This window comes from Pollachius pollachius (assembly GCF_949987615.1).
Source record: "Pollachius pollachius genome assembly, chromosome: 12".
Taxonomy (NCBI): domain Eukaryota; kingdom Metazoa; phylum Chordata; class Actinopteri; order Gadiformes; family Gadidae; genus Pollachius; species Pollachius pollachius.
This window is the reverse complement of record NC_136945.1, coordinates 18420678-18448441: the sequence shown is the minus strand read 5'-3', so window position 1 is coordinate 18448441 and position 27764 is coordinate 18420678. Positions and strand designations below refer to the sequence as shown.

Genomic DNA, 27764 nt, shown 5'->3' with positions numbered 1-27764 from the left:
TCTGCCGGGACAAAGGGAGTGTCTGGCAGCGGTTCAGTGGCGTCCGTTGGAGCTCTGATCGCTGGACCGCTGGCTGGAGAACGGTCCCTTCGGCGCCAGGGCGCTCGCTAACCGTTGATCCTCAACCGACGCACTTTGCAACCGACGCAGTCTGGGGTTCAAGTAGGTTCAAGGGGACAGGACGGGTGTACCTGGTTACCATGGGTTACCGCAGTGCAACCTCGTGATCAGCGGTCACCTCAGTGCAATCAGGAATGGTGTCGGCCAGCCTCATCAGAGGGGCAGTTGAGGAATGCTTCGGTGTTGGATCCTGTGATGCAGAATACACACTGTACCGTAGAGAGCAACAAAACCACATGAGAGACGGTTCATATTCTCTTACTGTTGAGTGAGCGATGCAGTCTTCGATGCAGCCCTTTCCTGGCACACTGAAGCGAGCCTATTCCCCAGTCAGAGTGGCTTTAGGCGAGGTCATAAATATGACGAAGCATTACAGTCCTACTTAACCATCGTCCACATTAAAAGGAATAGAATAGAATGTAATGTAGTCAAACCGTGAGAGGCAACATCTGGTTTCAAAGTAAGTGAAGTGGGACAGTCCACAACACATTAGTGTTTCATCCAGACCATGACAACAGGTACGGCACATGTTATTACTGTGGTATCACAACACAACTCCAGATGAACTGCTGTCTCCCTCCCATCCACTCTGAGCTCCACAGAGCGGAACTCCAACCGCACACACCTTCATCACCTTGGCCTAATGGAAGGCTATTATTAACCAGAGGAACCCCTCTTCCAGTCCGCTGCTGGCCGGTGAGATACAGTCACCAGGCCTCTCCACCGAGCATCAGCCAACAGCTCATCTCCATCATACATCCATATCACACATCCCGTATCTCTCTACAAAGTCTTAGCCTCTGGATTCACCTGCAGTCGAGTTGGCAAAAATCTGTTGAGACAGATGCCGTCTCTGGCCACGAGTAGCAGAAGAGCAACACCAGCTCAGACTGGCTTGTTGATATTGTTGTAAGTGACATTCAGAGGATGCCCTTTACTGTGATGCTCTTACGGAGCAGGCCTGTGGACACACTGAGAAACTAACATAGAAACACAGAACATAGTGGATAGAGAAGTCGCTTTTCCCAGAGAATGAGCTCGACTACAGCAGGATGTGAACAGAAAGATCTTATGCTGTTGTGGATGTGAACCATGTAAGTGTTAGTCACCCACCCCGGGCTCTGGAACCGCACCAATCCGGCTGCACTGGCAGTCGGTTGGTGAGCAGACTGGCTCGCGTTATTTAATTAATTTTAAATGTATAATCAGACTAATAAAGGTCGCCCCACTCTGGGTTTATCGGTGTGTTATCATGATGCCCAACTATCACTGAGGCTGGAGATGCGAGGCCTTCACTACAATGACAACTTGACCGACATCCCTTCAGAGTGAAGCCAGGTCCAGACGGACCGGTGACCGGGAGCCGGGATGACGGGACCGGACAACCGTGATGTCTGGGTCCGGTTGACCGGTTATAACACTGTCCTGCACACCGAAACAGAGACACCGGGACACGAATCCAAAGTCACAGATAACCAGAAGACTGGGGAACACCGTCCAGCAGAGACCGCTCACCAGGCTCGACTCGGTCCTGGGTTTCAGATCGATGTCTGAAGCGAACATCTCCCTGCACGGGGCTGCACAACATCTCACCCAGCGGGGCTCCACACGGAGCTCCACCGGGGAGAGCTCCACGGTAATAAGGCCGAGTGGATATCGCCTTCAGATGCACGGCGTTCCTAAAACATACTTTAAAACCTTACCTTCGGAGAGCTCCAGGTCCAGCTCCGCCAAATGGTCCCTGACCTCCTTAGGCAGAGCCGACATATCCACGCCGCGGTCCGCCATCACGGGACGAGGCACCGGGCCGCGGTGTAGAGTTGATACTAAGTAACGGTGATGACACACGGTTAAAATTCCCCGATAGATATTAGAGATCAAGATGCGGAATGTAGTCCATCATCGCGTCTCCCTGACACCGCCATCACTGTGGGAGAGGATCCACTCGGAGGCTCGGTCACGTGACCGGTCCGACGGTGGGTTATGTTGATGGCGGAGTAAAGCGCCTCCCCGGCGACCCCTGCTGGCCACTCGGTGTTCTAACTCCTCCCCAGCGCCCCTCTCTGGTCACTCAGTGTAATAACACTCAAATAAGAAGTCATTAAATATAGTGCTGCCTCACGAACAAAGCAGACTCATTCGGCTTTCCTTTTCTAACAACATTTATTTTTTTTACCAGACATACCATCCATTAATTCAGATTATATAAGAGTTAATTTTACCTAGTTTTAGGCCTTATTTGACTCCCTCCATGTATTTATCTTCTAGTGCCAATCCCTCTGTGGAACACACAATAGACTACATATGTTTATGTGGTTGGGGGAACAGAATCAGGGACTACAATCATAAGAAGGGACATCGATACCTCGAGTTGGAGAAAGCAACCTTTTAAAACCAGACCATGTAAAAAAACAACTTGACAATGTTAAAATAAGCATGATGCTAACAAGCACAGTTCAAGACTGAAACTCAAAAGGAAGCACCTTCAACGAATGAATGACAAAAGGCAGACAGTTAGAAAACGTGTGAGAGCACCATTGAACAGGACATCAAGCCCATTCTGTGCTCAAATCGCCAATTTAACTCAGGAATGACCAGCTTCACATTGTTTTCCTTTGAGCCACTCCATCATTCAGAGAACCACACCACTGGGCTACACACGCAATTATACGCAAGAACATCGATACTCAATAGAAAAATATATTGCACTACTTTTTTCTTCAAAGGAAATGCCTGGGTCACTTGTTTTTTAATGTTATGTTTGTTGATTACCGTGTAAAGGTTATCAACCCACACCATCTCAGTTACGGACAGACTGGAGGCTTCACATCAAGGTCAAGGGCAATCCTGTCAATCAAAGCTTCCAACTGATGAGAGGCGGGGCCAAGCGTCAGTAACACACACACACACACACACACACACACACACACGCACGCACACACGCACAGTGGGTGATACTCTTCATCCTCGTCTTCGCCATGCAGTCCAACAGAAGTCCAGATGAACACGACCCCCTCGCTCCGGGGAGGGAGGGGGGGGGGGGGGTGCGGTAAAATAAAATGTAAAAACGAAACTCACAATGAAAGTAAAAATAACTGTACAAGAGGAGAGCGTGACGAACGCACTCCCGCTGACCTCGAATGGCTGAACACAGAGGGTCAAACACAGAGCGACGCAGAGCGAGGAGCCCGGGCGGACAGAAGAGGTAGCGTCTGGGGGGGGGCGACACTGGAGCTAGCAGGCAGCGGGCGGGGCTGGGACACCCACCACCAGCCTCAGAACACACGGAGCACGACCGGAGCTGCGAGGACAAGGTGTTACAGCAAAACAAGCGCTAGCGAAGGGCGTGATCGCGATGAGGGCGCGGGTTTGGTTTTAAAGTTGCGTTCAAAGTGCGACAGAAATCAAAATAACGTGCTTTTATTGGAGATTTCCCATTCTAAAAAGAAAAAAAAGAAAAAAACCATTCCTGACCGCGGTCAAACTTAAAAACCGAAGGGGTGCTTCCACACGTCTACTGTACACAGCGCCGGCCCAGCGCCGGGAGCCGGTCGGCGGGAGGTCGCCGCGCTCCGGTCAGTGATTATCCTCGGCCTGGCGGGGGGTGGGTGGGGGGGCAGAGCGTCTGAGTCCGTGGCCTGAGCCAGCGCATGAATCCTGCATCCTGCTGGTCACATGGTCCACGCTCACATCCTGGGGGGGGGGGGGGGGAAGGAAGGGGGACCAGGAGGGGGCAGGGGGTGGGGAGCAACACCGGTGGGTCCGTGGCTCCCCCCCCCTCCCCTCACCCACCCTCCGTCAGCCACCTCCCTCCCTCCCCCCCCCCCCCCGACCGGTCGAGTGCATGCGGGGCTACCTGCGCCGTCGCATCATCTGGAGGCGGGCTGCTGCTGCTGCTGCTGCGTCGCCATGACGTCCCCGGCCGGCTGCCCCGCCCCCATGCCGGCCAGCACCGACATGGCCACGGCCTCGGCGGCGCGCACGCTCAGCCCGTTGATGGCGCCGGCCCCGCCCGAGGTCCCGGGGGGGGGCCCGTGCTGGATGACCGCCGCCGGGGAGCCCAGCGGCTCGGCCGACGGCTCCCGGGAGCTCTCCTCCCCGCCTGCGGCTGAACGACACAACAGTCACCCTTAGAGAGGGGAGGGGCCGGGGGGGGCCGTTAGACGGATGGGATGACAACGGACGACACACAACCACGAGATGAACGGCGGGGTGTGATGCGTGGGGAGAGGGCGTGGCCGGAGGGGGGGAGGGGGAGGGGGTTACCTAGGAAGGCGTTCTTCTTCTGCATGGCCGTGACGGGGCAGTCCTTGTGGGCCAGGAGGAGCTGCTTCAGCTGGGTCACCTCGTTCCTCAGCAGGGTCACCTCGTTCTGAAGGGGGGGACACAGAGATACACACACACACACACACACACACACACACACACACACACACACACACACACACACACACACACACACACACACACACACACACACACACACACACACAACACACACAGTTAGAGAGAGACAGACAGGGGTAGAGAGAGACAGACAGACAGAGGTAGAGGTAGAGAGAGAGAGACACTGACAGACAGAGGTAGAGAGATAGATACACACACACACACACACACACACACACACACACACACACACACAGTTAGAGAGACAGACAGGGGTAGAGAGAGACAGACAGACAGACAGACAGAGGTAGAGGTAGAGAGAGAGAGACACTGACAGACAGAGGTAGAGAGACAGATACACACACACACACACACACACACACACACAAGGGGAGGGACCCACTGGGGGGGGGGGGGGGGGAGACTCACGGAGAGGGAGACATTCATGTTGGCGAGGTCGTCGGCCTTCTTCTCCAGGGAGCCCACCCACACCTTCCTCTTCTGCCGGCAGCGCGAGGCCGCCGCGCGGTTGCGCTCCAGGAAGCGCTGGCGCCGCTCGTCGGGGTCCACGTCCGACGCCCGGCGCCGCCTCCCCCCCGTGGGCTGGGCGGGAGACACCTGGCGGGAAACACACGGGCGGACAGCGTGACCGGGGGGGGGGGGGCGGAGCTACGTCACATGGGCTGCATTCCATTACCAACACGAGGCCCTCTACTCCACTCCTTCTTTCTGAGACCGGGGCGACTCCATGACTACACAGAGGACGTGATGAGGTCACGACCCTGAGCCGGGGCGGAGTCCTGGTGTCACCATGACAACACCGGGGAGGAGATGACCCCACACAGAGCACAGCAGCCGGCTCGGGGGACCAGCGACGGCCCGGAGTCTCAGCCATCAGCCTGCCCACTAGGGCTCCCCAGGAGGTGTGTCCCGGGACATGTGTGTGTGTGTGTGTGTGTGTGTGTGTGTGTGTGTGTGTGTGTGTGTGTGTGTGTGTGTGTGTGTGTGTGTGTGTGTGTGTGTGTGTGTGTACCTGGGGGGGCTGAGCAGGTACACCAGGTGTGTGCGTACGACAACAGGTGTGTGCGTACCTGTGGCTGAGCAGGCGACACCAGGTGTGTATCTACCTGGGGCAGGCGACACCAGGTGTGTATCTACCTGGGGCAGGCGACACCAGGTTTGTAACTACCTGGGGCAGGCGACACCAGGTGTGTGTGCGTACCTGGGGCAGGCGACACCAGGTGTGTGCGTACCTGGGGCAGGCGACACCAGGTGTGTATCTACCTGGGGCAGGCGACACCAGGTGTGTATCTACCTGGGGCAGGCGACACCAGGTGTGTGGGCGTACCTGGGGCAGGCGACACCAGGTGTGTGCGTACCTGGGGCAGGCGACACCAGGTGTGTGCGTACCTGGGGCTGAGCAGGCGACAGTGCATCAGACTGCTGTATGGGCTGCTGGTTCTGCTCGGGTCTCTGAGGGACCGCGGACCCGCTGGGGCCCCCCCTGGCAGAGCCGTTGTTTACTACCAGGCCCTGCTGGGTGAGGGCCGCCTTCAGACGCTACAGGGGGGCACACATGGACCGAGTCAGAGGGGCCGACCCGGGTCACGTGGAGGCCGCTGGGGCCGGCGGGGGTCATGTGACAGGCCCGTCGCCATAGAGACATAACAGCCAGAGGCTGCGGCGTCAGGAGCTCTGCTCACCATCTTGGCGTCGGCGTGCATGCTGTACCCGGACGGGGAGGAGGAGCCGCTGCTGGCCCCGCCCACCGGGGGCCCGGGGATCCCGGGAACGTTGGGCACGGCGTTCAGCGGCCGGGCGAGCTGTGGGGGTCACACAGGGGGAGAAAGGTGAGGCGGGAACGAGAGGCGGAGCTACGAAGGGGCGCGGTGTGAGGCGAAGGGTGGAGGCGCACCGATATGACGGAGGTCATCTGCACCGGGCTGGGCAGCAGGGGCAGCGTCTGGCCGTTAGGGAGGTGCATGACCAGCGGGTACGAGGCCGTCGGGGACCTGGGGAGGGACCGGGGTCAGTATAATGGCCAACGGACCGCATTTATATAGCGCTTTTTTTTTGTAACCAGTGGCCACTCAAAGCGCTTTACAATATTGCCTGACTTTCACCCATTCATGCACACATTCACACACCGACGGGGGTGTCAACAACTTAGGGAGACAGCCAGCTCGTCGGGAGCAGTCAGGGTGAGGCGTCTTGCTCAGGGACACCATGACGCTCGTAGGGGGAGCCGGGGATCGAACTAGCAACCTTGCGGTTACCAGCCAACCCGCCCTACTGCCTGAGCCACTTGGGGACCAGGAGACGCACCTCCACAGGAACATCAACAGGACCGAGGAGACGAGCAACACTCACCCCAGCTGTCTGTTGGAGGGCGGGGTCTGCGTGATGACTGACGTGGGGGAGGGGAGCGTGGGGTTCAGTGAGTCGAACCCCATGTGGAGGGGCAGCGAACCCGGGCGCACGATGGTAGGGGTGGGGGCAGAGCTGGGGGCAGGCTTTGGGGGCTCCATCTCCTGCTGAACAAACACACACACACACACATAAGGGCTCCATCATCCGGACCTGAGACCCACCATACAAACAGTCCTGTAATAGTGATCAATCTATTGTTTGTTTATTGGGTAATAGTGATCAATCTATCCTGTGTGTATTGGGTAATAGTGATCATTATAACATGTGTCTATAGGGAAATAGTGATCATCATACCATGTGTCTATAGGGAAATAGTGATCAATCTATTGTGTGTTTATTGTGTAATAGTGATCAATCTTTCTTGTGTTTATTGGGTGATAGTGATCAATCTATCCTGTGTGTATTCGGTAATAGTGATCATTATACCATGTGTGTATTGGGTAATAGTGATCAATCAATCGTGTGTTTATTGGTTAATAGAGATCATTCTACCGTGTGTGTATTGGGTAATAGTGATCATTATACCATGTGTGTATTGGGTAATAGTGATCATCATACCATGTGTCTATAGGGAAATAGTGATCAATCTATTGTGTGTTTATTGTGTAATAGTGATCAATCTTTCTTGTGTTTATTGGGTGATAGTGATCAATCTATCCTGTGTGTATTGGGTAATAGTGATCATTATACCATGTGTGTATTGGGTAATAGTGATCAATCAATCGTGTTTTTATTGGGTAATAGAGATCATTCTACCGTGTGTGTATTGGGTAATAGTGATCATTATAAAGTGTGTGTATTGGGTAATAGTGATCAATCTATCCTGTGTTTATTGGATAATAGTGATCAATCTATCCTGTGTTTATTGGGTAATAGTGATCATTCTACCATGTGTCTGTATTGGGTAATAGTGATCATTCTATCATGTGTGTATTGGGTAATAGTGATAATTATAACATGTGTGTATTGGGCAGTAGTGATCATTCTATCCTGTGTGTATTGGGTAATAGTGATCATTATAACATGTGTGTATTGGGTAATAGTGATCATTCTACCATGTGTGTGTATTGGGTAATAGTGATCATAGTGATCATTCTACCATGTGTGTGTATTGGGTAATAGTGATCATAGTGATCATTCTACCATATGTGTGTATTGGGTAATAGTGATCATAGTGATCCTTCTACCGTGTGTATTGGGTAATAGTGATCATAGTGATCCTTCTACCATGTGTGTGTATTGGGTAATAGTGATCATTCTACCATGTGTGTGTATTGGGTAATAGTGATCATAGTGATCCTTCTACCATGTGTGTGTATTGGGTAATAGTGATCATTCTACCATGTGTGTGTATTGGGTAATAGTGATCATAGTGATCCTTCTACCATGTGTGTGTATTGTGTAATAGTGATCATTCTACCATGTGTGTGCATTGTGTAATAGTGATCATTCTACCGTGTGTGTATTGGGTAATAGTGATCATAGTGATCCTTCTACCATGTGTGTGTATTGTGTAATAGTGATCATTCTACCGTGTGTGTATTGTGTAATAGTGATCATTCTACCATGTGTGTATTGGGTAATAGTGATCATTATAACATGTGTGTATTGGGTAATAGTGATCATTCTACCATGTGTGTGTATTGGGTAATAGTGATCATAGTGATCATTCTACCATGTGTGTGTATTGGGTAATAGTTATTATAGTGATCCTTCTACCGTGTGTGTATTGGGTAATAGTGATCATAGTGATCCTTCCACCATGTGTGTGTATTGGGTAATAGTGATCATTCTACCCTGTGTGTGTATTGGGTAATAGTGATCATAGTGATCCTTCTACCATGTGTGTGTATTGTGTAATAGTGATCATTCTACCATGTGTGTGTATTGTGTAATAGTGATCATTCTACCGTGTGTGTATTGGGTAATAGTGATCATAGTGATCCTTCTACCATGTGTGTGTATTGTGTAATAGTGATCATTCTACCATGTGGGTGTATTGGGTAATAGTGATCATAGTGATCATTCTATCCCGTGTTTCAGCTCACCGGGGGTTCCCGGCTGTCGTCTGACATGCTGGAGGTGGAGTCGGGGCTTCCTGGAGGGGAGGAGTCCACCTGCAGCGGACCCTGGACTTCACCCTTGACCTCCGACGGTGTCTGCAGTGGGACATTCTGACAGAGGGAGGCGTCGCCGTGGAGACCGTGTTAGTCAGCAAACCACCGCAGGAGACAGGATACTAACGCACATCTCTATGTGTTGCAGTATAGACATCATACGGTGACCAAAGGCATGTTGATGTCGTGATGACTAGTGGATCCCTTATCCATCACATGTTCAGCGGCCATCGTAGGAGATAACCTCCAACTACACACGACAGAAGGTGGTGCAGAAGGTGGGGCAGAAGGTGGAGCAGAAGCAGTACCGTGTTCTTGGTCCTGTGGTCATCGTCCTGTGCTTTACGGAACTCCTGCTCGAAGGAGTGGGCCAGCTCGTTGAACAGCCCCACCTCCTCGCAGTTCTTCAGGAATCGGGTGGGGGTGGGGGTCTGGTCTGAGGAGTCACACCTCGTCTTAACAACAACTCGTTTTCACATGATGCAACACTGACACATTGCTTGAACCTAACAATAACGATGTATATATCTGAATTGTATACTTATGTCTGTAAGGGCATCCATGTTTTATTACAAAGCTTACAAACAGACTAATAGATAGATAGATAGATAGATAGATAGATAGATAGATAGATAGATTAAAAAAAAGAAAAGAGTGAGCAGACACAGTTGGTAAAATGGTAAATGCATTACCTGCGATGATGACCGAGTCCGTCCGCGCGGGACCGAACTTCAGAGTCATTTCATGTTTGTGTTTGTGGACTGATAGATGGTCTTCATTGGTGAACCGCTGCAGTCACAAGGGGAACGGGTTCACGATGATCAACTCAACCACAGCAAAACCACAGTTTAGCTGCATTGACTGAGGCTCTTTGAAACAATGTGGTTTATCTGAACTACATTAACACACATGCATGGGCCTTTTAAGAAACGTATATAGTATTAAATGATCAAATAAAATGTGATCCACCCTACCTGCCCACAGCCAGGGGCAGTGCAAGCGAAAGGCCGGTCATCCCCCATCTCACACGGCAATCCTGCAAGGGAAGCAAACGAGACACACACGCCTATTAAAGGACATTGCGCTTCGTTAAGCTGACTGCAGACGAAAGGCAGACTATGAGGGAAGAATCTGAGGAGAGGGCTGAGAGGCGCTGCGTGGGAAGCGGAACATGCAGGGCTATCCTTTCGCTTCAAGGAAACCGGAAACCACGGCGGTAGATGTGGTTCACATAACATGTAACCCGTTAATAGCCAGCTATACCCGCTCGCTGATGACACGGACCCGATATTACCTGGATCGACGTGTTGCCAACACAATAAACACAACAGGCGTATTGGTCCGACATGCATAAAGACCCGATAGCCGTGAAGGCCTGGAGGTAGGACCAGATGTTGAACTGGTCCTCCCCATGTAGCCCAGAGGACCGGGCAGATGTCTCCGGTTCCCCGGGACCTGCTCTCATCACATGGGAGGACTAGACCACTCCTGTCAGTGTGGACTGTGAACTGTGACTCGTCCATCTGCTGAACATGTCACACCTCGGGCCTTAGGTGGATCATCACATCATCCACTATGAGGACCGATGATGATGTCGTGTCGCCCTGCACTGACTCCCAGCACCACCCAGACCAGCCTGCGCCAGTCACCCGGTCTCCTGGCTCTTATCGAGCCGCACTGGAGATGTTGTGGAGGGAGAAGTGGAGGAATCAGCAGGCCTAAGGAGGAGTTAGCCCGCTAACGCTAACCTTCGGCTGCACACAAACAGGTCCGCAAGTGGCTTCTAAAGGCCGTTTCGGTCCCCGTACACCAGGTCGTTTTCCCCCGTGCTCTAATTTAGGTTAACACTTAGACGTCCGGATGCTGGATTAGACCCTAAATGACCCGAAAGGAGAGGGAACTTACCCGATTCCTCCCCTGACTCAGGACGCTGCGCTGCGGGCCGATGTTGACACTCGCACACAGTCCGGCAAGTATCGCGAGAAGTGCATCCGGCTGCCGAGATCTTACGTAACGCATTGTAACAAAACTGTCATAAACAATGTTAAGCAATACGTTTAATATTGTTATTTATTTAATGGCTTTGAAAGTAGTTTTTATTATAACAGACCAATCTAATGAAATAGGATCTACGAATACATTGAAACCTTACATAATTCGTTAGGTACTTGGGTTTATCCAAATATTGTACACTAATTCTAGTCTTATATAATTTCACCAATCCTCTCTAGTATACAACTTGCCCGCATTTGTGTACTACCGACTAACGGAAAGCTTTGGTAAATACAGTTACAGCCTATTAAAAGCCGTAAATAACTAATTTAAATAAATAATAAAATAATATAGCAGGATCAAGATCTTTCAAAAAATTAATCCAATGATGCTTTTAAAATGTAGTCACACTATTTGCATTTACATTCAGAAGACGCTATTACCAAAAGCGACTCACAATAAGTCCTTTTTTTTTTTTTTAGTTTGTCAGAAGAAATTTTCCATCCGTTTTAAAAGAGAAAAATAAAGATCAAGCTGTTAAAAATATAATCTTTATTTTCATACACCAGGCTTAATGATACAACATTAACCACGCCAAACATAGGACGCCTTGACTCCAATCCGGGTGTTTAATCACTGAGCATGATCCACATGGGTGAGATGGAAGCTGCATGGGCAAGCAACGTGTGATATCTACACGAGACAATGGTCACAAGCATGCACACACACACACACACACACACACACACACACACACACACACACACACACACACACACACACACACACACACACACCGACAATTAGATCCACACAGACCTGTTGAAGGGCCTGGGGTCAGCGGTCATCAAACACTAAGCCCAAGACGTTCTTAAAAGCAGCGGTGTTCAGTTTGGAATTAAACATGATCTTGTTACATCTATTTTCAAAGCAATCAAATAAAAAAGGCACAAATGTTAGTTTGGCCCAAGGATCAACGTAGACCAATGAACACAACTCATATCACTTTTAAAATACATAAAATACAACATTCATAAAACCAACGGAAAAACAACCTGATGTTAACCACAAATCCCTCATAAGCACACGAATACACACTACAGTGAATTAAAGTTGCTTTATTACCACGTCCATCCTGATCCAGTTACGTCCTGCATCTCAGACACGTTAAATCCACCAGAACCACGTCAAAAAAAGGATGCAACAAAGAACACTGAAATCGAGGGGTTTGAATAAAATGTCAGCAAACCTTTCATTTCTATGAATGAAATTGTTTTATGGAAATACAATCCCGTGAAGTCCAATCGATTTAAAAAGGTGAGTGCATTGAAGTTCACCCCAACATTAGCTGCCCATTTAGAAGCTTTGATGAGAATCAGAAATCAATTGACAATATCAATAGATGCTGCTACTCTATTATTTCACAACCCAGTATACGCCCTCTTTTCAAACATTTAGAGAAACCGCTAAAATTAAACTATTAACATCTTGTAAAATGCACATCAAGCCTTAAAGAATGAACTACAGCGAGGTGCATAATAAAATGATTAAACACTGCTGGTAAAAGATAAAATGGGTGCATTTTATAGATTTTGATTTAAAAAACCCTACTTGCTACAACATTCAAAAGGAGTCAAAAGTAGTTTCCCCCAAAATGACTAATTTATCTCAGGCTCAGGGTTTAACAGAACTTCATATAGCTGAGTGGCTCTGGTCAAAGCCAGGTCATGCATGTTCAGAAGGGATAATGATTAAGAACAATACTTGTGAAGGGAGGAGCCTCAGATTTGATTTTTACCGCAACCCTACACGTAGTAATGCATGTATCAGGCAGTACATCAACGATCATTTTCCTTGTGGAGCTCTTGAATGGATTACCCAAAAGATAATTACAAATCAAATTGCATATTACAAAGCCATCTGAGGTCATCGTCCTAGTTGTTCCAGTCAGATCAGCTTCCTTGGAATAAAATACAATTTCAGCCACAAAATTGATCAAAAACCCTGAAACCAGATTTGGTCAGACAACAATTTCTATTCCCTTTAAAGTGATTGATCACTTCCGATCCATTTTCAGTTCACAATAAGCGTGCTTATATCATGTTTAAACAAAGTTATCACAATAATGGTGAGAAGTACTATGCATGATTTGAGGGTTACACTTTTGAGTTTTCTTTGCTAGAAATGTCAAAACCATCGTCAGGTATTAGTGCTCTGTGAGTATTATAGCACCATCAACAGGTCTTGAACGCAACATTTCAAAATCCTTTCCTTCCTCTCACAACTCTCAATCTTAAACAGAGCAGCTTTCAGGGAAATGTGTAGGGCTCAACTTTACAATTCCCCACAGCCACAAATGACTCAGAAAGGAACACCAAAGCAGTGTACTGTAATGAGAAAAATAAATAAAAGATGCATTTTATTTGCTGGAGAAACAAATAACTATTCCCCTTATCCCTGAACTTACAAAACTTGAAGACATGCTAGCCTAGGTTCATTTATAGAACTGGTGTGTGTGTGTGTATGTGTATATATATATATATATATATATATATATATATATATATATATATATATATATATATATATATATATATATATATATATATATATATATATATATATATAGCCCTGCACTCAAGGGGCCAGGGCAGAACCAGTGGAGGGAATGATATCCTCTAGCCCCACTCTAATCTAATCAGCCAATAAGAAGTGATTGCAAGGTCACATGGCCTAAATACCTTCCCGGTTGACAAACTCAAGTTCCAATCCCATACCAGCCAACAGAAACTAATAAAAAGCCTTTTTATATGATTCTAAAAGTCCCTGAAGAGAGGATTGGGTGGTAGATGCTCCAGTGTGAGGTGGAAAGGCCCGATATCAGTACAGAAGGAAGAACTGAAATCTAAAGACGATTTCTTGTCATGGAGTCTAAACTGAAAACCCACCATTTGGACAGGATTAGAAAAGGAACAGCACCTCACCACGTACTTCTCTCCAGTGTTCAGTACATTGTACCCAAACAATAAACTGCTTATAATAAGCATATTATAAGAGCATTTTTTCAAATAAGAGAAACATTTGATGGTTAAAAGAACAAACATGCCTGACTAACCACACCACCCTAACAAATAAACGGGTACGGACGAAATGATCGATTAACAGCCATAACTTTGTGTTGTCCCTTGCAATGTTGTACAACATCATACTTTTCCAACGGCTATCTCAGCTGTACATTGATTTGTTTTCCAACAAAATCGTTTGTTGCTCACATACATTTCTCTTTAAAATCAGATTATATATAGCTATATAGATATATAACACTTGGCTCCTAGCATCTCCTAGGAGATCAGGGCCATAACGGTTATCTTGAAAACTGTTCCACCAACAGGAAGGGGTTCCAAAGGCCGGATCTGGTACAGCCTTAGGGCTTGTTCAGACCAGTTCAACCCTTCATCTGAACGGGGGGGTTGGTGGGTGGTCGGGTGGGTGTGGGGGGGGGGGCATGGGGCTGCGAAGAAAGACACCGCCTGTGGCGAAGAGTTGAGACGGAATCAACCTTTGGAGAAACGCAACCAGACATCACACCACCGCTGCCAATCGCGTACAGGCAGAAGAAGAACCTTGTTTACCATGTAGCGTTAGCATGGTAGCCTTGTGCCGTTTACCGAGCAGCTGGGAAAGATGGGAGAGAGACCGATGGCCGCCGTGTCGTCCAGAGCCGTAACCCTGCTTGAGGGAGGGGTCAAAGTTCACAGCATGAACCCACAGCGGTGTGACCTGGCCTGAACGCGCCCTCAGAGTCGTGGGGTTCCTCTTGAAGAACGCCTTAATATATATTTCTCTCTTTATACATATAGATACACATCGTCTCTGAGTTCATGAGGGAGCAGCAGCACCCCTCCTATTTGGGGGACCGGGGGGGTATGTTCTGCTCCTTGCCGCTGCGTCGGGGGGCCCCCTGTGGGGCCACGCGTCTGCCGGGAGGGGGGGCACGGGGGCGCTCCCGGCCCTTCAGGCCCGAGGCCCTGGGGGGCCCGTTGACCCCGCGGTAGGAGCCCAGGGGCTCACGAGGGGCCCGCGCCTCCCCGGGTTTCTCGGCCCCCCGCCCGGCGTTCTGGCTGGACGGGGTCCGGGGGTCCTCCGCCTTGTTGACCCCCAGCTCCCGCAGCGGTTGGGCGTCCTCGGGGTCGGGGTCGGAGCTTGGCGAGGGCGGCCGGGCGGGAACCTCCTTGGCGGGCAACTGGCACACGGCGGCGTAGCTCAGCTTCCTTGACTCCTGCAGGGAACCACATCAGAACAGGTGAGGACAACACAGACCTGGGGCCACGGGGCCACGAGAGGCCTCTGGAGCAGCCTCGTGTGGACCAGGTAGTGGGGGGGGTACGTACCAGTACTAGGCTCTGTGTGGGGGTGGGGACTGTAGCGGGGGACCCGGGGAGGCGGCAGGCGGTCTCTTTGTCGGGAACAGGTTCTGCAGCGGGCGGAGACCCGGACTCTGTGGGGGCCTGGACCAGGACCGGGGCCTGAACTAGGACCGGCACCGGGACGGGGACGGGGACCAGCTCCTGGGGAGGAGCAGGCTCCACGGTCTCCGGGGGACTCTTGGTTTTGGGGGGCGTCTTGGTTGGCTGAGAAACACTGAGCAGGGAAACAAAGCACCGTCATCAGTTACTCGCGTTACTCCCTCCAGCGTGGGTCGGGCCGCGGGGATCCGGTGGGGGCGTGGCCTACCTCAGGACGGGCGTGGCCACTATGAGGGGCGTGGCGGGGGCTGGTACGGGGGCCACGGCAGCAGGTAACCCCGCGGGGGGGGTGACGGCGGATTCGGGGGCTTTAGGCAGCCGGGTCTCCCTCCTCTCCTCCTTGTTCTCCGCCTGAGGGAGCAGAGCAAGGCTGCGGTGAGTGGCCGAGCGGTACGACTTTATTTACCTTCTCGTTGCTCTGGGGGTCCAGAGGTGGCTACCTTGTCGGGCCCCCAGCGGCCCCGCACCACGTCGGACAGCCGCGTCTCGGGGACCGGCTCCTCCTGGGTGCCGGTGACCACGCAGCCCGGCAGGGGGGGGAAGCTGGAGGAGGCCAGGTCGAACTTGGGTGCGGGCGCCTTCGCCTCGATCAACGGGACCGGCCTCTGCAAAGAGGAAGCCCTGCATTAGTCCACTGAACAGACTCGTTAAGACCATGGAAGAAGTGGTTGAGTCAAGTCAAGAGGGAGTGAGCGGACCAGGGTGCGATCGTCCTCCCGTCTCCGCCTCATGCCTCTGGAACCGCCTCGCCTGAGGAAGGAACACGACACAGTGAGACCACTGGACTCTGAACCACCGCTCAGCCCCAAAGGACCGTTCAGCGTCTCTAGTCTGAATACACGAACACAGAACCGTTAGAGAAGGGGTCCCCCACCTCCCACGGCCAGCCAGGCCCATGTCGCCTGGGGGCAGGTCCCTCATGTGGAGGCTGGGCATCACCAGCGCCTCCTGGGGGGGGGCGCCAGCGGACCCCGGGGTCTGGGGGGGCAGGGGGCTGGTGGGGGCAGACCCCCCGTCCCTGGAGAGCCCTGGGATCAGAGCGGGCAGGGCCCCTGGCCTGGGGTGGCTCTTCCCCTGGAGGCTGGAACCAGAAACACGACGACGCCCACATTAGCACGCTCATAGTTTATAACTAGGGCTGTCAAATTAACACGTTAATTTCGGTTAATTAATCACAGAAAAAAAATAACGCTTTTTGACGCCGATTAATCGCGCTTCTATAGTGCCCTTTGACCCGGTGCGTCATTTGCATTGAAACAAAATGGAGGCAGACGAGAAGACGCTGCTCAGCCCCGTGAACGGAGTATGCGATTAATTTAGATTAATTAATCACAGAGCCTGTAATTAATAAGATATATTTTTTGCTTGACAGCCCTATTTATAACCCAACATGGTTCAATGTTCTATGGTCAATGTTATGTAATAAGAACCCAATACGCGCCTCAATGTGATCATCACCCAACACTGGTTTCAATGCTACGTGGTTGTAAACCAACACATTACCTATTACCTATTTTACACCTGAGCTATTGAACTCCTAGTTCCGCCCTGCGTCTGAACCTTGTGTGACAGAGTCAGTAGGCGGGTTAAGGTAGGTAAGGGTTAAGGTAGGTTAGGGTTAAGGTACCGGCTCCGGTTGAAGGTGCGACCCGCGGGGCCGCTCCCAGAACCTTTGTAGGGGGCGGAGCCGTTGTAGCTGTTCGCAAACCCGCTGTTGGGGAACGGGGCCTGAAGAGAGGAACACCAGTCAGCATCGGGACGCATTCACCACAAACCTCAGAGCTCATGCATGGACGCTTAACTACAAGAACACCCATTCATTATAATTATAAATGATCTACTTTAAAAAGAAAAGTGTAGACAGTAACTGAACCGACTATACATTGCTGTCATCGTGAGAGAACCCTTCGACAAGAACAAGCGCTGTTCGTAGTTACAACGCTAGAGGCTGTATGGGCATATATTCGGTGTCTCCCGACATTCAAGTTCAGCTCTACTTAATGACCCCGTCAGAGTGACTTTACATCAGCAGCTTACCAGCGGCGTCTCGAAGTAGGGCGTGGCCGACTGGTTCCAGGAGGGCGTGACCAGCGGGTAGACGGAGTACTGCTGCTGGGGGCTGTACACCGGCTGCATGTAGAGGGGCGAGTTGAAGGCCTGCTGCGGGGCAGCGGGGGTCTGGCTGAACGCGCTGGAGTCCACGCTGCGGAAGCTGTTGTTGGCGAAGAACGTGCTGATGGCTTTGATGCGAGCCTGGGCGGGGGAACGAGAGGGCGAGGTCAGAATGAAGCGACCCGTTTGTGACGGTAAACCCAACACGAGATGCAGTCGCACAGATGATGACCTTAAGATCCCCCTCAGATATAGAGATCCGAGTCATAAGGCCATAGAACACCGGGCTGACTAGAGAGGGGGGAGGAGAGGGAGAGGGAGATAGAGGGGGCGAGGAGAGAGAGCAGGACTGAGACAAGAGGTGGAGCAGGACAGAGAGAGAGGAGTGAGAGAAGGGACAGAACCTCTCCAGCCAGCCACACTGAGCCTGGGTCCTTCCAAGCGCGATACTGTTCATCACTGGGGGTCTTTCAGGACCACCACTCACAAGCTGACTGATTAATGAGCTCAAGAGAGCTTGGCTCAAGGGCATAGGAGGTCAAACTCGGTGGTAATGGCAACGGGTCCCATGAGCCAACCCCTTCCAGGGTCAGAGACTCGTGCAGGTAAGTGTAAACCCGTCTGTCGGGAGATATGGCCGGCTAACGTTTCACCCAGCAGCAGATGTTTTGCTTTAGAGCAGGGGTCCCTAACTCGCGGCCCGGGGGCCAATTGAGGCCCGCTGGATGATATTTTGTGGCCCCCTACTTGACAAATTTAAGTGCAGCCCGCCCGTTGTTGTCAAACACACATTTTTGCTGAGTGGCTTGCCACGCTTTTTTATCACTTGTGATAGGGTGACCAGATGTCCCGGTTTTGCCGGGACAGTCCCAATTTTGAGTTGCGTGTCCGAGTCCCGACAAAAGCCAAAGGACGCTAAAATGGCCCGGTTTCCACCAATTACTATGGAATGTCCCCTGTTGTCAGCGATTACATAGCCAACGTGATCTAATTATAGCCCAATCATTAACTTAGATTGGGTCAGTTGTGCTCTTTTTTTCTGTGGAATACTTGATGCGGCCCAGCCTGACCCAGACTATACCTCCGAGGCCCCCAGGTAAGTTGAGTTTGAGACCCCTGGTTTAGAGGGTCTTCCTCTGTGTTCACAGCTCCGCAACTGACAGACTTTATGCAAAAAGTTACAGATTAGACACAATCTGCCTATAATTAGGTTAGGAAGTTTGAACACTTAAGGAATTATGAGTTTGTTCCAATATTAGTGAACTCACCATGATGGGTTTTCCCTGGAACATTTTCACCTCTTCCCGGAGGTATTTGTAAGCCTGGGGAGGAAACCGAGCAATATAAATAAGTTCCCCTCAAAAGATGATTTTCAGTTAAGCATTATCGTCATGGTTACCAAGTGGAAAAAGAGCTCAAAAAGGAACGCGTCAGTTACCTGCTGCGCATCCGTGTCCGACTGGAACGTAATGTACCAGTTGCTGTTGTGGGCGAACTCCACGCTTATGACTTTTGGACAGCTGTCACTCTTAAATAGAGCCTCCACCTCCTGCAAGAGTAGAACAGATCCAACCGTCAACACGACTGACTTAGTACAGACAATACTGCCTTAACCGGTTGTGACCAGAGCCCTCCCTGCAGGGTTTAATACAATGCGGGTCATCAGTCAGAGACAGGCCCAACAGGTTAGGGGATTAATGATCTGGAGACGGGCCGACCGACTGGCTTGACCGCGCCCAGCCTTGGGGTTGGGGGGAGCTCATCACCTGCAGTGCAGCTCATCACCTTCTGTGATGAGCTGCACTGCAAGGAACCACTACCGTCACATGCTGCAGTCATGTGATCATGTAGGGGTCAGATGGTGGCATCATGTAGGTTTCACATTGTGCAGTCATATGATCATGTAGTGGGTCGCATGTTGGTGTCATGTGACCATGTAGTGGTCACATGGTGTAGTCATGGGACCATGCAGGGGTCACAAGGAGCAGCCTACCTCCACCGGGGTGGTCTCCGGCACCTCCCTCAGGATGATGATACAGCGCTTGTGATTGGGTCGGACCTTCTCTCCGGCCTCGTCCACCTCCAGCATGGGAGAGGCTGTTGGGGAGAGGAGAAGGAGGGCGTCAGAGGAGGCGGTGGACGTGTACCCCGGTCTGGACGCCAACCTGACACGTTGCCGGTGGTTTCTTACAGAATTCATTTAAAAACGGCTCTCAGTACAATTGCACTCAAATATACATTTATATTTTAAAGAGCCTTGTTTGGGTTCCAAGAGTCTACCATTTTCTGTTTGGTCGATAGCGGAAAAACAATACTTGATTGACAGTTTCATTGTCACCCTTTCTACATGCCCCACCCCCTGGCTCTAGTGCGTCCCTGTTCTTAGTGAAGCAGCGTACCGTACCTTTAAGAACCTCCAGGATGAGCTCAGAGTCGGTGGTGAGCACCTTGATGTCCTCCATGCAGGCCAGGGTCCAGACCGGAACAAACTGGTCGCTGTCCATCTGGGACATCAGGTACAGGTCCTTACAGAGGTTCTCTCTGCATGGGGAGGGGGTCAGAGGGGGCTTTGTTAAACGACATGCATTCCTCCCCAGTGAGAAAAAAGTTACTGCAGAAGGCCCACGCTGCTGTTGAATATTTATCCCCCTCACTAGCCTTAGCATCCAGCTACAATAAACGTATTAGTATTGGGTGATACAACTGCATCCTACGCTATAAAAGTAACGACGGCCCGGTCTTCAGGTCCCCCTCAGACGTTATGATCTGATTAAACCATTGGACACTGTACTGACAAGAGAGGGGGGCGAGGAGAACTTCTCTAGTCAGCCAGTGATCCCGGGTCCTTCCAAGTTACTAATCATCACTGGGGGTCCGTCACGCTCACAGCTGACCGTTTAAAAAGGTCTGGTTTGGAGAAGTGGTAGTGGACTATTGTATGGCATTAAATTAAAACTCTACTTTTTACACCACACAATTCCATGGAAGCTTCAAACTCCAAACTGATAGGGTTTGACTCTGGACAGAGCGGGTCAGCCCAGAACAGCAGTAGTGTTACTCTCTCACCTGGAGAAGCAGAACTCCAGCTGCTTCTTCAGAGACTCTCTGAGGTTCTCCTCAGACATAGGTTCCTCCTTGACCAGCTCAGCGTCGGCCAAGCCGCCCCCCGGGGTGTCAAAAAGGGGGTACCCGAAGTCCAGCGGCTCCGCCCCGTTGGTGAGGCCTTCCACAGCCAGCGCCGGGACGCCATCGGATGTGTCGGAGTACTCCGTGCTGTAGCCCTTGTCATCAGAGAACGCCACCTCAGAGTAACCTGGGAAACGGTCACAGGTCAGCACAATCCTGCAAACCGACTTCCTTGTTTTGGTGTTTTTTGGCCGTTATTAATAAAAAACATTAAGGGAAGTGGAAGTCCTGTTGAAAGAGAATGCTTTGTTTGGCAATCTTGCCCTCTCTACCGGCCCTACACCAAACCAGACAAGGTGTTGTTGCTTTCCTCATTCTAACATCTAGACCTCCCGTTCAGCTTCATTGCAGGTCAAAGGCCTGCCACTCTCATAGACACTGAATTATCGACTAACCTAATCATTTTCTTAAAATGGAAAGGAATGTGGATTCCTTTAAAACTTTGGTTCAGACATCTACGCAGACTGCATTCATTTCCCAGCAGTTACCTTAGGCTTAACCTTAATGTGTTACTGACAGATGTCTATAATTGGTTGTCCTGTTTATTTTTGGGGGGGTTGAAGAGTCACCCTTGTAGTTTTACTTTATATTTTAATCATAATGTTATAGTCATATTGTTAGGTATTATTCTTGTTAACAACAGACCCATCAAAAAAGTAGATGGTGCCATTACAGTTGATTAAATATTTCCAATTGCGTGTTTCATCATTTTTTTTGCACAACCCAATAAATACCAAGTAACTAACCGTTCACATGTTGTCATTAAACTGTCCTGTAATGTGATTTCATTTAACACATACTCCAGATTTGGTCCGATCCTAATCCCATACAATGGTTTGTAGCGTAGTAATTAATAAGGAGTGCATCCTCCGAGGGGCTTCTGAGTAAAGGGAACCGCCTGAGATGTAAGTGGGGCTCCGGTGGCCGCGGGACCCTACCTTCAGGCCCCTCTCCTGAGGGCGAGGAGGGCTGCAGCCAGGCTGGCTCCTCCTGGCCCTCCGCAGGGAGCCCGTTGTGGGGGGCGGGGATCTCCTGCCACACTTTAGCGTTGGGGTTCAGGCCTCCTCCCTTGGTGGTGACCTGGAACAACGGGGAACATTTACATTTAGCAGACGCTTTAACCCAAAGAGACGTACAATAAGTACGACAATATATCGCTATATATGTACACACACACACCCACACACACACACACAATCGCTGTCGGTACAGTAAGAAAGTTCATAGAACCAAGTGTCAAGCCACAACAATGGCTAGGTTATTCCATTGCCCATATACAAAAAAAGATAGCCATGATAAGATGCTAAGTATTATTTTTCAAGCGCCAGGATGTACAACATACAGTAAGTAGGTAAGAAGGCTGTGGGGGAGGTAAGGGGGGAGGCTATGCGGAGTCCAGGGGAATTCTGGACGAGTGAGTCTTGAGTTTCTGTTTCTGTCCTGCGCCCATGGAGGAACGAGGGACACAAGCTGTAGCACAACCCTGCTTCTTACGCTAACCTCTCAAACAAGTGAACCAAATCCACGACGAACTCATGGAAAGTTATTTCAAATGATTTCAGTAATGGGACTATTCTATTCAAAAGTAGTGACTTAGCGAAAGCTGTCAGATCCTGGTCAGTAATGTGGTTTGAATGAATTCCACAGACATTTGTTATCAAAGATGCAGATAATGCATCGCAACGAAACGAATCCAACTTTACTCGAATGACTTGAGGCCATTACAGCATTGCGTTTCCCTCACCATATGGTACAAACCCATGACATTGCCAGTAAAACAAAGTCACATACACCCGCAGAAAGTCTGCAACTGGGCGGGGCCAAGACCTCTATTGTCACACACTTCGTACAATCCAATTTAAACACAATGTTGCAAATGAAACATAAAATATCACATTATCTGCTTCCTTTTCGTTGGGGTGAAATGACTCCATCTCGGTTTGCGTTGGTCTGTTCCACGTCATTCCGGTTTGCCCTTTTATGGAGCAGCGAGGGGAACCAGGAAAGAGCACATGGTGAGCAGCATGCATTCGGGCTGCACACCCTTCCTCACTCGTTGAAAACTACATCCATGTAGCGCCGTGCCGGGTCCATAAGCAGGTCATACCCTTCCGATAGACCCCGGCGGTCTCCATGAAGTAAGGTCGAGGTGACGTTATTTAACCCGGGCCGACTCTGACCGGGACAACATGTGCTAAAAATGGGCGCTAATGCCCTTCTAGACACTCTTACCGGGAGGTTGCGTAAGCAGACAGACGGTCTGTCTCACTGCCAGGCGGTCTGTGGCACTGCCAGACCCGTCTTTCTTTACAGAGGGAGTCTGTCTCTCAGCCAGAACGGCCCGCCTCACAGCCAGACCCGTCTGTCTTTACAGAGCCTGTCTCACAGCCAGGCGGTCTGTCAGTCTATTACCATGAAGACCAAATCCAACTAACGTCCTTTTTTTGGTACATTTGTCCAAAACTAGGACATGGACTGCAGGTATTCGCATTTAAAGGCCAGGAGAAGGCCAGGAGATTTAACATGGAGACGGTTCTGTGCCGGAACATAAGGCATATGAACCGTGAGGTGTGAGAGCGAGTCTGCGGTGACGGAACGCGCAGGAACCCGTCTGGTTTACACAAGTCGAACGGCACCAGACGAGACTTAACACGTCTAAATGTAGAGACCCGTGAATTCAACAGGTCTACACACGAAGTGCCGACGTTTAGACGTCTACAGTACTACCACCGGCCCGGGGTCCGGCCCCCGCCGCTAGCCGCAGCACGAGGGGGACGCGCCGGAGCGCTCCGTCAAACAGGTTGTCGCAAGTTAGCCAAGTAGCTAACTCGGTGCTAGCTACGTGCTAGCTCGATGCTAGCAAGGGTACGCGCCGCGAGGCCCCGAACTCACCATGCCGCTGGGTTCCGTGGTTCCGCTGCCGTCCTCCTCCTCGCTTCCCGTCCGTAGAGTTCCGTATATCCTGATCTTAGTACTACTAGCTACCAGCGGGCAATGTGAACCCTGGCTCTCCCCGCACCGCTCCACGCCGCTCTGCTCAAAGTCCCCCGGGTTCAGAGTGCACCGGGTTCGGCTCGCCAAGCGGAGCTTTCACCTTCCTGAACGGAGCCGCGAACTCGCTAGACTAACGTGCTGATCCGGGGTGAACTCGTTCCTCGGTTCGTTCAGCACTCCGTCTCTGATCGCCTCCCCGAAAAAGAATATCTCTGCTTCCTGACTATAAGAAGATCCAAACCTCGTGTTTCGGGAGCGCCGGCCAAGGGTACAAAGCTTTAAATTGGCGGCGCTGCACGGCGACTCTGACAGCTTCGCCCTTGCAGTCTCCCAGCGGATTGGCTGCTGCTACCACGGGGGCCCCGCCCACGCCGAGGCCCCGCCCACCACGCCCCTGCCCTGGCAACAGCGCAGCGCGCGCTGCGCAGCAGGGAAACGCTTGAGCGTTGAATGGATTCATCATATGAATATTCATAAAGATATTCATTTTAATATTTAAATGGATATTCATTTTAATATTCATTGGAATATTAATTAATTGCATTTATATTCATGGTTAAATCTGAATTATATCATGGTTAAAATGGTGTTTGGCAACTTGTAAGTTGCCAAACACCATTTTAGTTGTAATATGGTACAAAAGGATTCCAGGTCAACAAAATGTTGGTCATTCGATCAGTTTATTTCAAATAACTTGCCCAGGATAAAGATTTGGATCAAATTTCTTTTTAAGTTCAATAAGTACACTTAAATTAAATCCTGAACTAACCGTCATAGGATACGATTCTTCATTTGAACATAACGCCAATGTTGGATAAACTGAGTAAAACGTGTCCCTGTCTCTACAGAAATAAAAACATTTGATGTATTCTTGTGAACCTTCCAATTATTCTATTAAATGTGGATGGTGATATTGTCCAGGCAGATATTCACACAAGTCCATTGACTCAGCAGATGGGCCTCAGCTCATCAGGCTTTAGCAGCCACTGCTTGTGAGGCCTGCTGGCTCTGTTGTAGCTGCTGGATCTTGATGTTCATGACCTCGATCACGGCTGGAGAGAGAAGCACAGCATAGTGTTAGGGGCATCAAGGTGGGTGGCTGCCCGCTCTAACACACAGAGGGTCAGCTGACACACGGAGGGTCACCTGACCGAGGGGTCACCCGATACACAGGTTCCCCTGACGATACACAGAGGGCCACCTGACGTGTGTCTTTGTGGACCTTCTTCAGGGAGGTCTGGACATGCTGGAAGAACTCATTTGGCCTCACTGTTTTGATTGCTAACTACGTATTTTTTCTGTTTAGACAAGCATGATTTCTAGGTTTGGCCGATGACACACTAATCATTTAAAAAACCTGTACTGCAAAGAGGCCAAAGAATTTTATATTTATTTATTTATTTATGTCTTTAAAAGGGCGTGACTTTGAAGAAGCTGGTTTGACATGAAACTGAAGTAAATGGTAAATGGACTGCATTTAGAAAGTGCATTTCTGACCAATGGCCACTCAAAGCACTTTACAATATTGCCTAACATCCACCCATTCATGCACTCATTCACACACCGACGCTGGTGAGCCACGCAAGGCGACAGCCAGCTCGTCAGGAGCAGGTTGGGTGAGGTGCCTTGCTCAGGGACCCCTCGACACTCGAGAAGAACGGAAGAGGACCCAAACCCTACCTTGCTTCATGCCGTGCTTCTCCTGTAACGCCGGCTGGATCTTCTCGATCTGCTTTGTGAGGAAGTCTATTTTGCGTTTGAAGAATGCTTTGGAGTCGTCCACATTCTGAAAAGGTAAACCACAAAACGGTTGAACAAGATCCGTACATCGACACCCTGCTGAATTTGTACACATAAACAGGGAAAACATCTCGAAAAGAACCGTTACCTTCTCCACATAGTATCCTGTCCCCACATCAACGAGAACGTGCTCCACGTCGTTCAGTGTTCCCGGGACGTACATCTGAGGAGCATCTGTTAAGGACAACCTCACCCCGAGGTGGAACCATACATACCGCTTTCGCCAACAAGTTTAAACTAGTCTGATCAAATGTCAACCGATCACAGACAGTCCATAAGCTTTTTGCTTCACGGAAATCCTGCCATCTTGGACCGGAGTGTGCAGACGCCCTATCTCTCAATGGTACGACATCAAGAGGCCGGACCGGTCCAGATCTACACAACAAGCTGGACCGGTTAAAGCTTCCACAACAGACTGGACAAGAGAACCACAACAGACTGGATCACCACAACAAAAGGATACAGAGCTGGTCAGAGGAACGAGCAGTTCTTTTCCTGTGATTTTATTGAGAAGAGGAAAGAAAGAGAAAGGTTTAGTAAGTTTATACAGACTGCAATAATAGTTTTAAGCAAGATAATGGCTGTAAAAGGGTTTTTTATGCATGGCACTCATCACATTTCACTTAGGTTTCTACGTAAAATGATGGCAACAGTTCTGCAAGATATCAAGTCAAACAAACTAATAAATTGCAGACAAATCGCTAGGGAAACCCACTTGCTGTTATTTACATTGTGTATCACAAGCACAGCTGTGTTACTAGCTCACCTTCATTGCTTTTGTTCAGGACGTTAAGACTATCTTTGGCCTCCACATACTTCGTCTGCACCACTTTGAGCTGACCTATCGATGACGTCAGAAACTCCACCTCCTGGGGAGTAGAAACACGAACAACGAGAATCAAGACAAAGCTTAAAATGGATGGAAACATCTAAAGAAATAAGTACAAATGACAGCTGTGGACGATTCCCGTCTACAAATGTGAGGACAGGCAGAAGAACGACGAGAGCCCTCTTATCATAACGTTAGAGGGAACATCTATCAGGGGACTGAGGAGACAGACGGGCGTGACTGACAGGCTGCAGCCTTTCTCCTCCAAACAACCCCAACCACCCGAACCAAGCGCCAAGGGTTGGTCCACACGGACAGATACTGAGGAGACACAGTGTATATGTTGTAAATAAAATCCAGTTACCTGATCAAATTGAGTTTTTAGTCCTTCCAATTGCTGAAGAGAAAGCTCAGTCAGATTGACCGCCATGTTGGAAGCGTGAGGAGGCGAGGCTACCAAACAGGAGCGTGTCCGGGTTAAGCCGAGCGGCGGGGCGGCTGAGCGTTGTGCGAGCAGCGCCCCCTTCTGGTAGAAAACAATGTTTGTTTCTAAAGAAAAACGATGCATACAAAATATGCGTGTAATTTATGCTTTAGCATCAGTATTATGGACTAGAAATAACAATTGTCTACCTGGCAACTGTATTAAACTGTGTACAATGGCTTACTATTCAACTCAACGGCATAACTTGGTATTTTGTTAACACACTAATGACTTGAAATGTTTTTCAGTCAAGGTATCTTATCTATGCAAGATAACATCCAGTCATTGATTTACTATATGATCTTTCAAATTCAGATCCAGATACTGAGGTCCTGCAGTATTACCATAACATATTAGATTCAAGAGTGTTTTTTTTTTAACACTTTGTTTGTTGATTTTTCACAATATAGCAAAACATCATATTATACAAATGTAACTTTTTTATTTTTAACCCCCAAAGACAAACAGACAAACATAAATCAAAAATTATAATAATAATAATAATAATAATAATAATAATAATAATAATGATAAAACAAACAGCAAAAGTAAAATAAGAAATAAAAATAAATACATAAATAATATAAAGAAATAAAATAAAGTGTGTGTGTACAGTGTGGAGTTATTTGGATCCTTAGCAAGACAAAAGTGAGAAATAACATTTTGTACATCCTTCTAGCTGGTCAATCAGATATGTAATGAAAGGTTGCCAAACACTGCTAAAATTGTCCTTTGAGCCCTTTAAAGCGAATCTTATCTTTTCAAGTTTCAGAAATTGTAGTGTGTCC

The 27764-nt window shown here is 49.6% G+C and overlaps 4 protein-coding genes across 7 annotated transcripts in view; all 4 read right to left on the bottom strand.

The window, feature by feature from the left end:
- Positions 1-2027, bottom strand: part of dip2bb (disco-interacting protein 2 homolog Bb) — a 44754-nt gene extending 42727 nt beyond the window's left edge. Inside the window, 1 exon segment of the mRNA XM_079748452.1 lies at positions 1824-2027. Within this exon segment, the coding sequence (XP_079604578.1) occupies positions 1824-1908 (85 nt within the window). The 5' untranslated portion in view covers positions 1909-2027.
- A 268-nt stretch (positions 2028-2295) lies between these two features.
- On the bottom strand, positions 2296-11010 carry atf7b (activating transcription factor 7b). 4 transcript variants are annotated; one of them, XM_079748453.1, is made up of 12 exons: positions 10959-11010; positions 10028-10089; positions 9746-9842; positions 9362-9489; positions 8985-9110; positions 6877-7040; positions 6422-6518; positions 6210-6329; positions 5917-6066; positions 4936-5124; positions 4387-4492; positions 2296-4228 (listed from the first exon to the last, which is right to left on the bottom strand). In XM_079748453.1, the coding sequence occupies exons 2-12, from the start codon at positions 10073-10075 to the stop codon at positions 3990-3992; spliced, it is 1464 nt and encodes a 487-aa protein (XP_079604579.1). In that variant the 5' UTR covers positions 10076-10089; positions 10959-11010; the 3' UTR covers positions 2296-3989. The 4 variants fall into 4 exon arrangements, with proteins under 4 accessions (XP_079604579.1, XP_079604580.1, XP_079604581.1 ...); XM_079748454.1 differs by having other exon boundaries at positions 6877-7037; XM_079748456.1 differs by having other exon boundaries at positions 4088-4249.
- Positions 11011-13645: 2635 nt separating this feature from the next.
- Positions 13646-24149, bottom strand: larp4ab (La ribonucleoprotein 4Ab). The gene is made up of 15 exons (XM_079747521.1): positions 23762-24149; positions 21808-21949; positions 20750-20996; positions 20088-20224; positions 19677-19780; positions 19122-19232; positions 18952-19005; positions 17609-17824; positions 17199-17299; positions 16446-16652; positions 16270-16321; positions 16012-16176; positions 15780-15922; positions 15437-15686; positions 13646-15324 (listed from the first exon to the last, which is right to left on the bottom strand). Exons 1-15 carry the CDS (start codon positions 23762-23764, stop codon positions 14950-14952), a joined length of 2307 nt encoding a protein of 768 aa, XP_079603647.1. The 5' UTR covers positions 23765-24149; the 3' UTR covers positions 13646-14949.
- A 383-nt stretch (positions 24150-24532) lies between these two features.
- pfdn5 (prefoldin 5) lies at positions 24533-26938 on the bottom strand. The gene is made up of 6 exons (XM_079747455.1): positions 26857-26938; positions 26430-26532; positions 26127-26158; positions 25752-25826; positions 25544-25649; positions 24533-24915 (listed from the first exon to the last, which is right to left on the bottom strand). The coding sequence occupies exons 1-6, from the start codon at positions 26920-26922 to the stop codon at positions 24833-24835; spliced, it is 465 nt and encodes a 154-aa protein (XP_079603581.1). The 5' UTR covers positions 26923-26938; the 3' UTR covers positions 24533-24832.
- Between the last annotated feature and the right edge of the window lie 826 nt (positions 26939-27764).

Excerpts from the sequence above, each read along its gene's own strand:
- atf7b (XM_079748453.1), bottom strand. The coding sequence starts at position 10,075 with ATGGGGGATGACCGGCCTTTCGCTTGCACTGCCCCTGGCTGTGGGCAG. Across the intron at positions 4,493-4,935 it reads ACATGAATGTCTCCCTCTCC|AACGAGGTGACCCTGCTGAG; the intron begins GTGAGTCTCCCC and ends CCCCCCCTTCAG. Across the intron at positions 4,229-4,386 it reads GAAGAAGAACGCCTTCCTAG|CCGCAGGCGGGGAGGAGAGC; the intron begins GTAACCCCCTCC and ends TGTGTCGTTCAG.
- larp4ab (XM_079747521.1), bottom strand. Across the intron at positions 19,006-19,121 it reads CGGACACGGATGCGCAGCAG|GCTTACAAATACCTCCGGGA; the intron begins GTAACTGACGCG and ends TTTCCTCCCCAG. Across the intron at positions 15,923-16,011 it reads GCCGCTGGGGGCCCGACAAG|GCGGAGAACAAGGAGGAGAG; the intron begins GTAGCCACCTCT and ends CTGCTCCCTCAG.
- pfdn5 (XM_079747455.1), bottom strand. The coding sequence starts at position 26,922 with ATGGCGGTCAATCTGACTGAGCTTTCTCTTCAGCAATTGGAAGGACTA. Across the intron at positions 25,827-26,126 it reads TCGTTCCTCTGACCAGCTCT|ATGTACGTCCCGGGAACACT; the intron begins GTATCCTTTTGT and ends GATGCTCCTCAG. Across the intron at positions 25,650-25,751 it reads CAGGATACTATGTGGAGAAG|AATGTGGACGACTCCAAAGC; the intron begins GTAACGGTTCTT and ends TTACCTTTTCAG.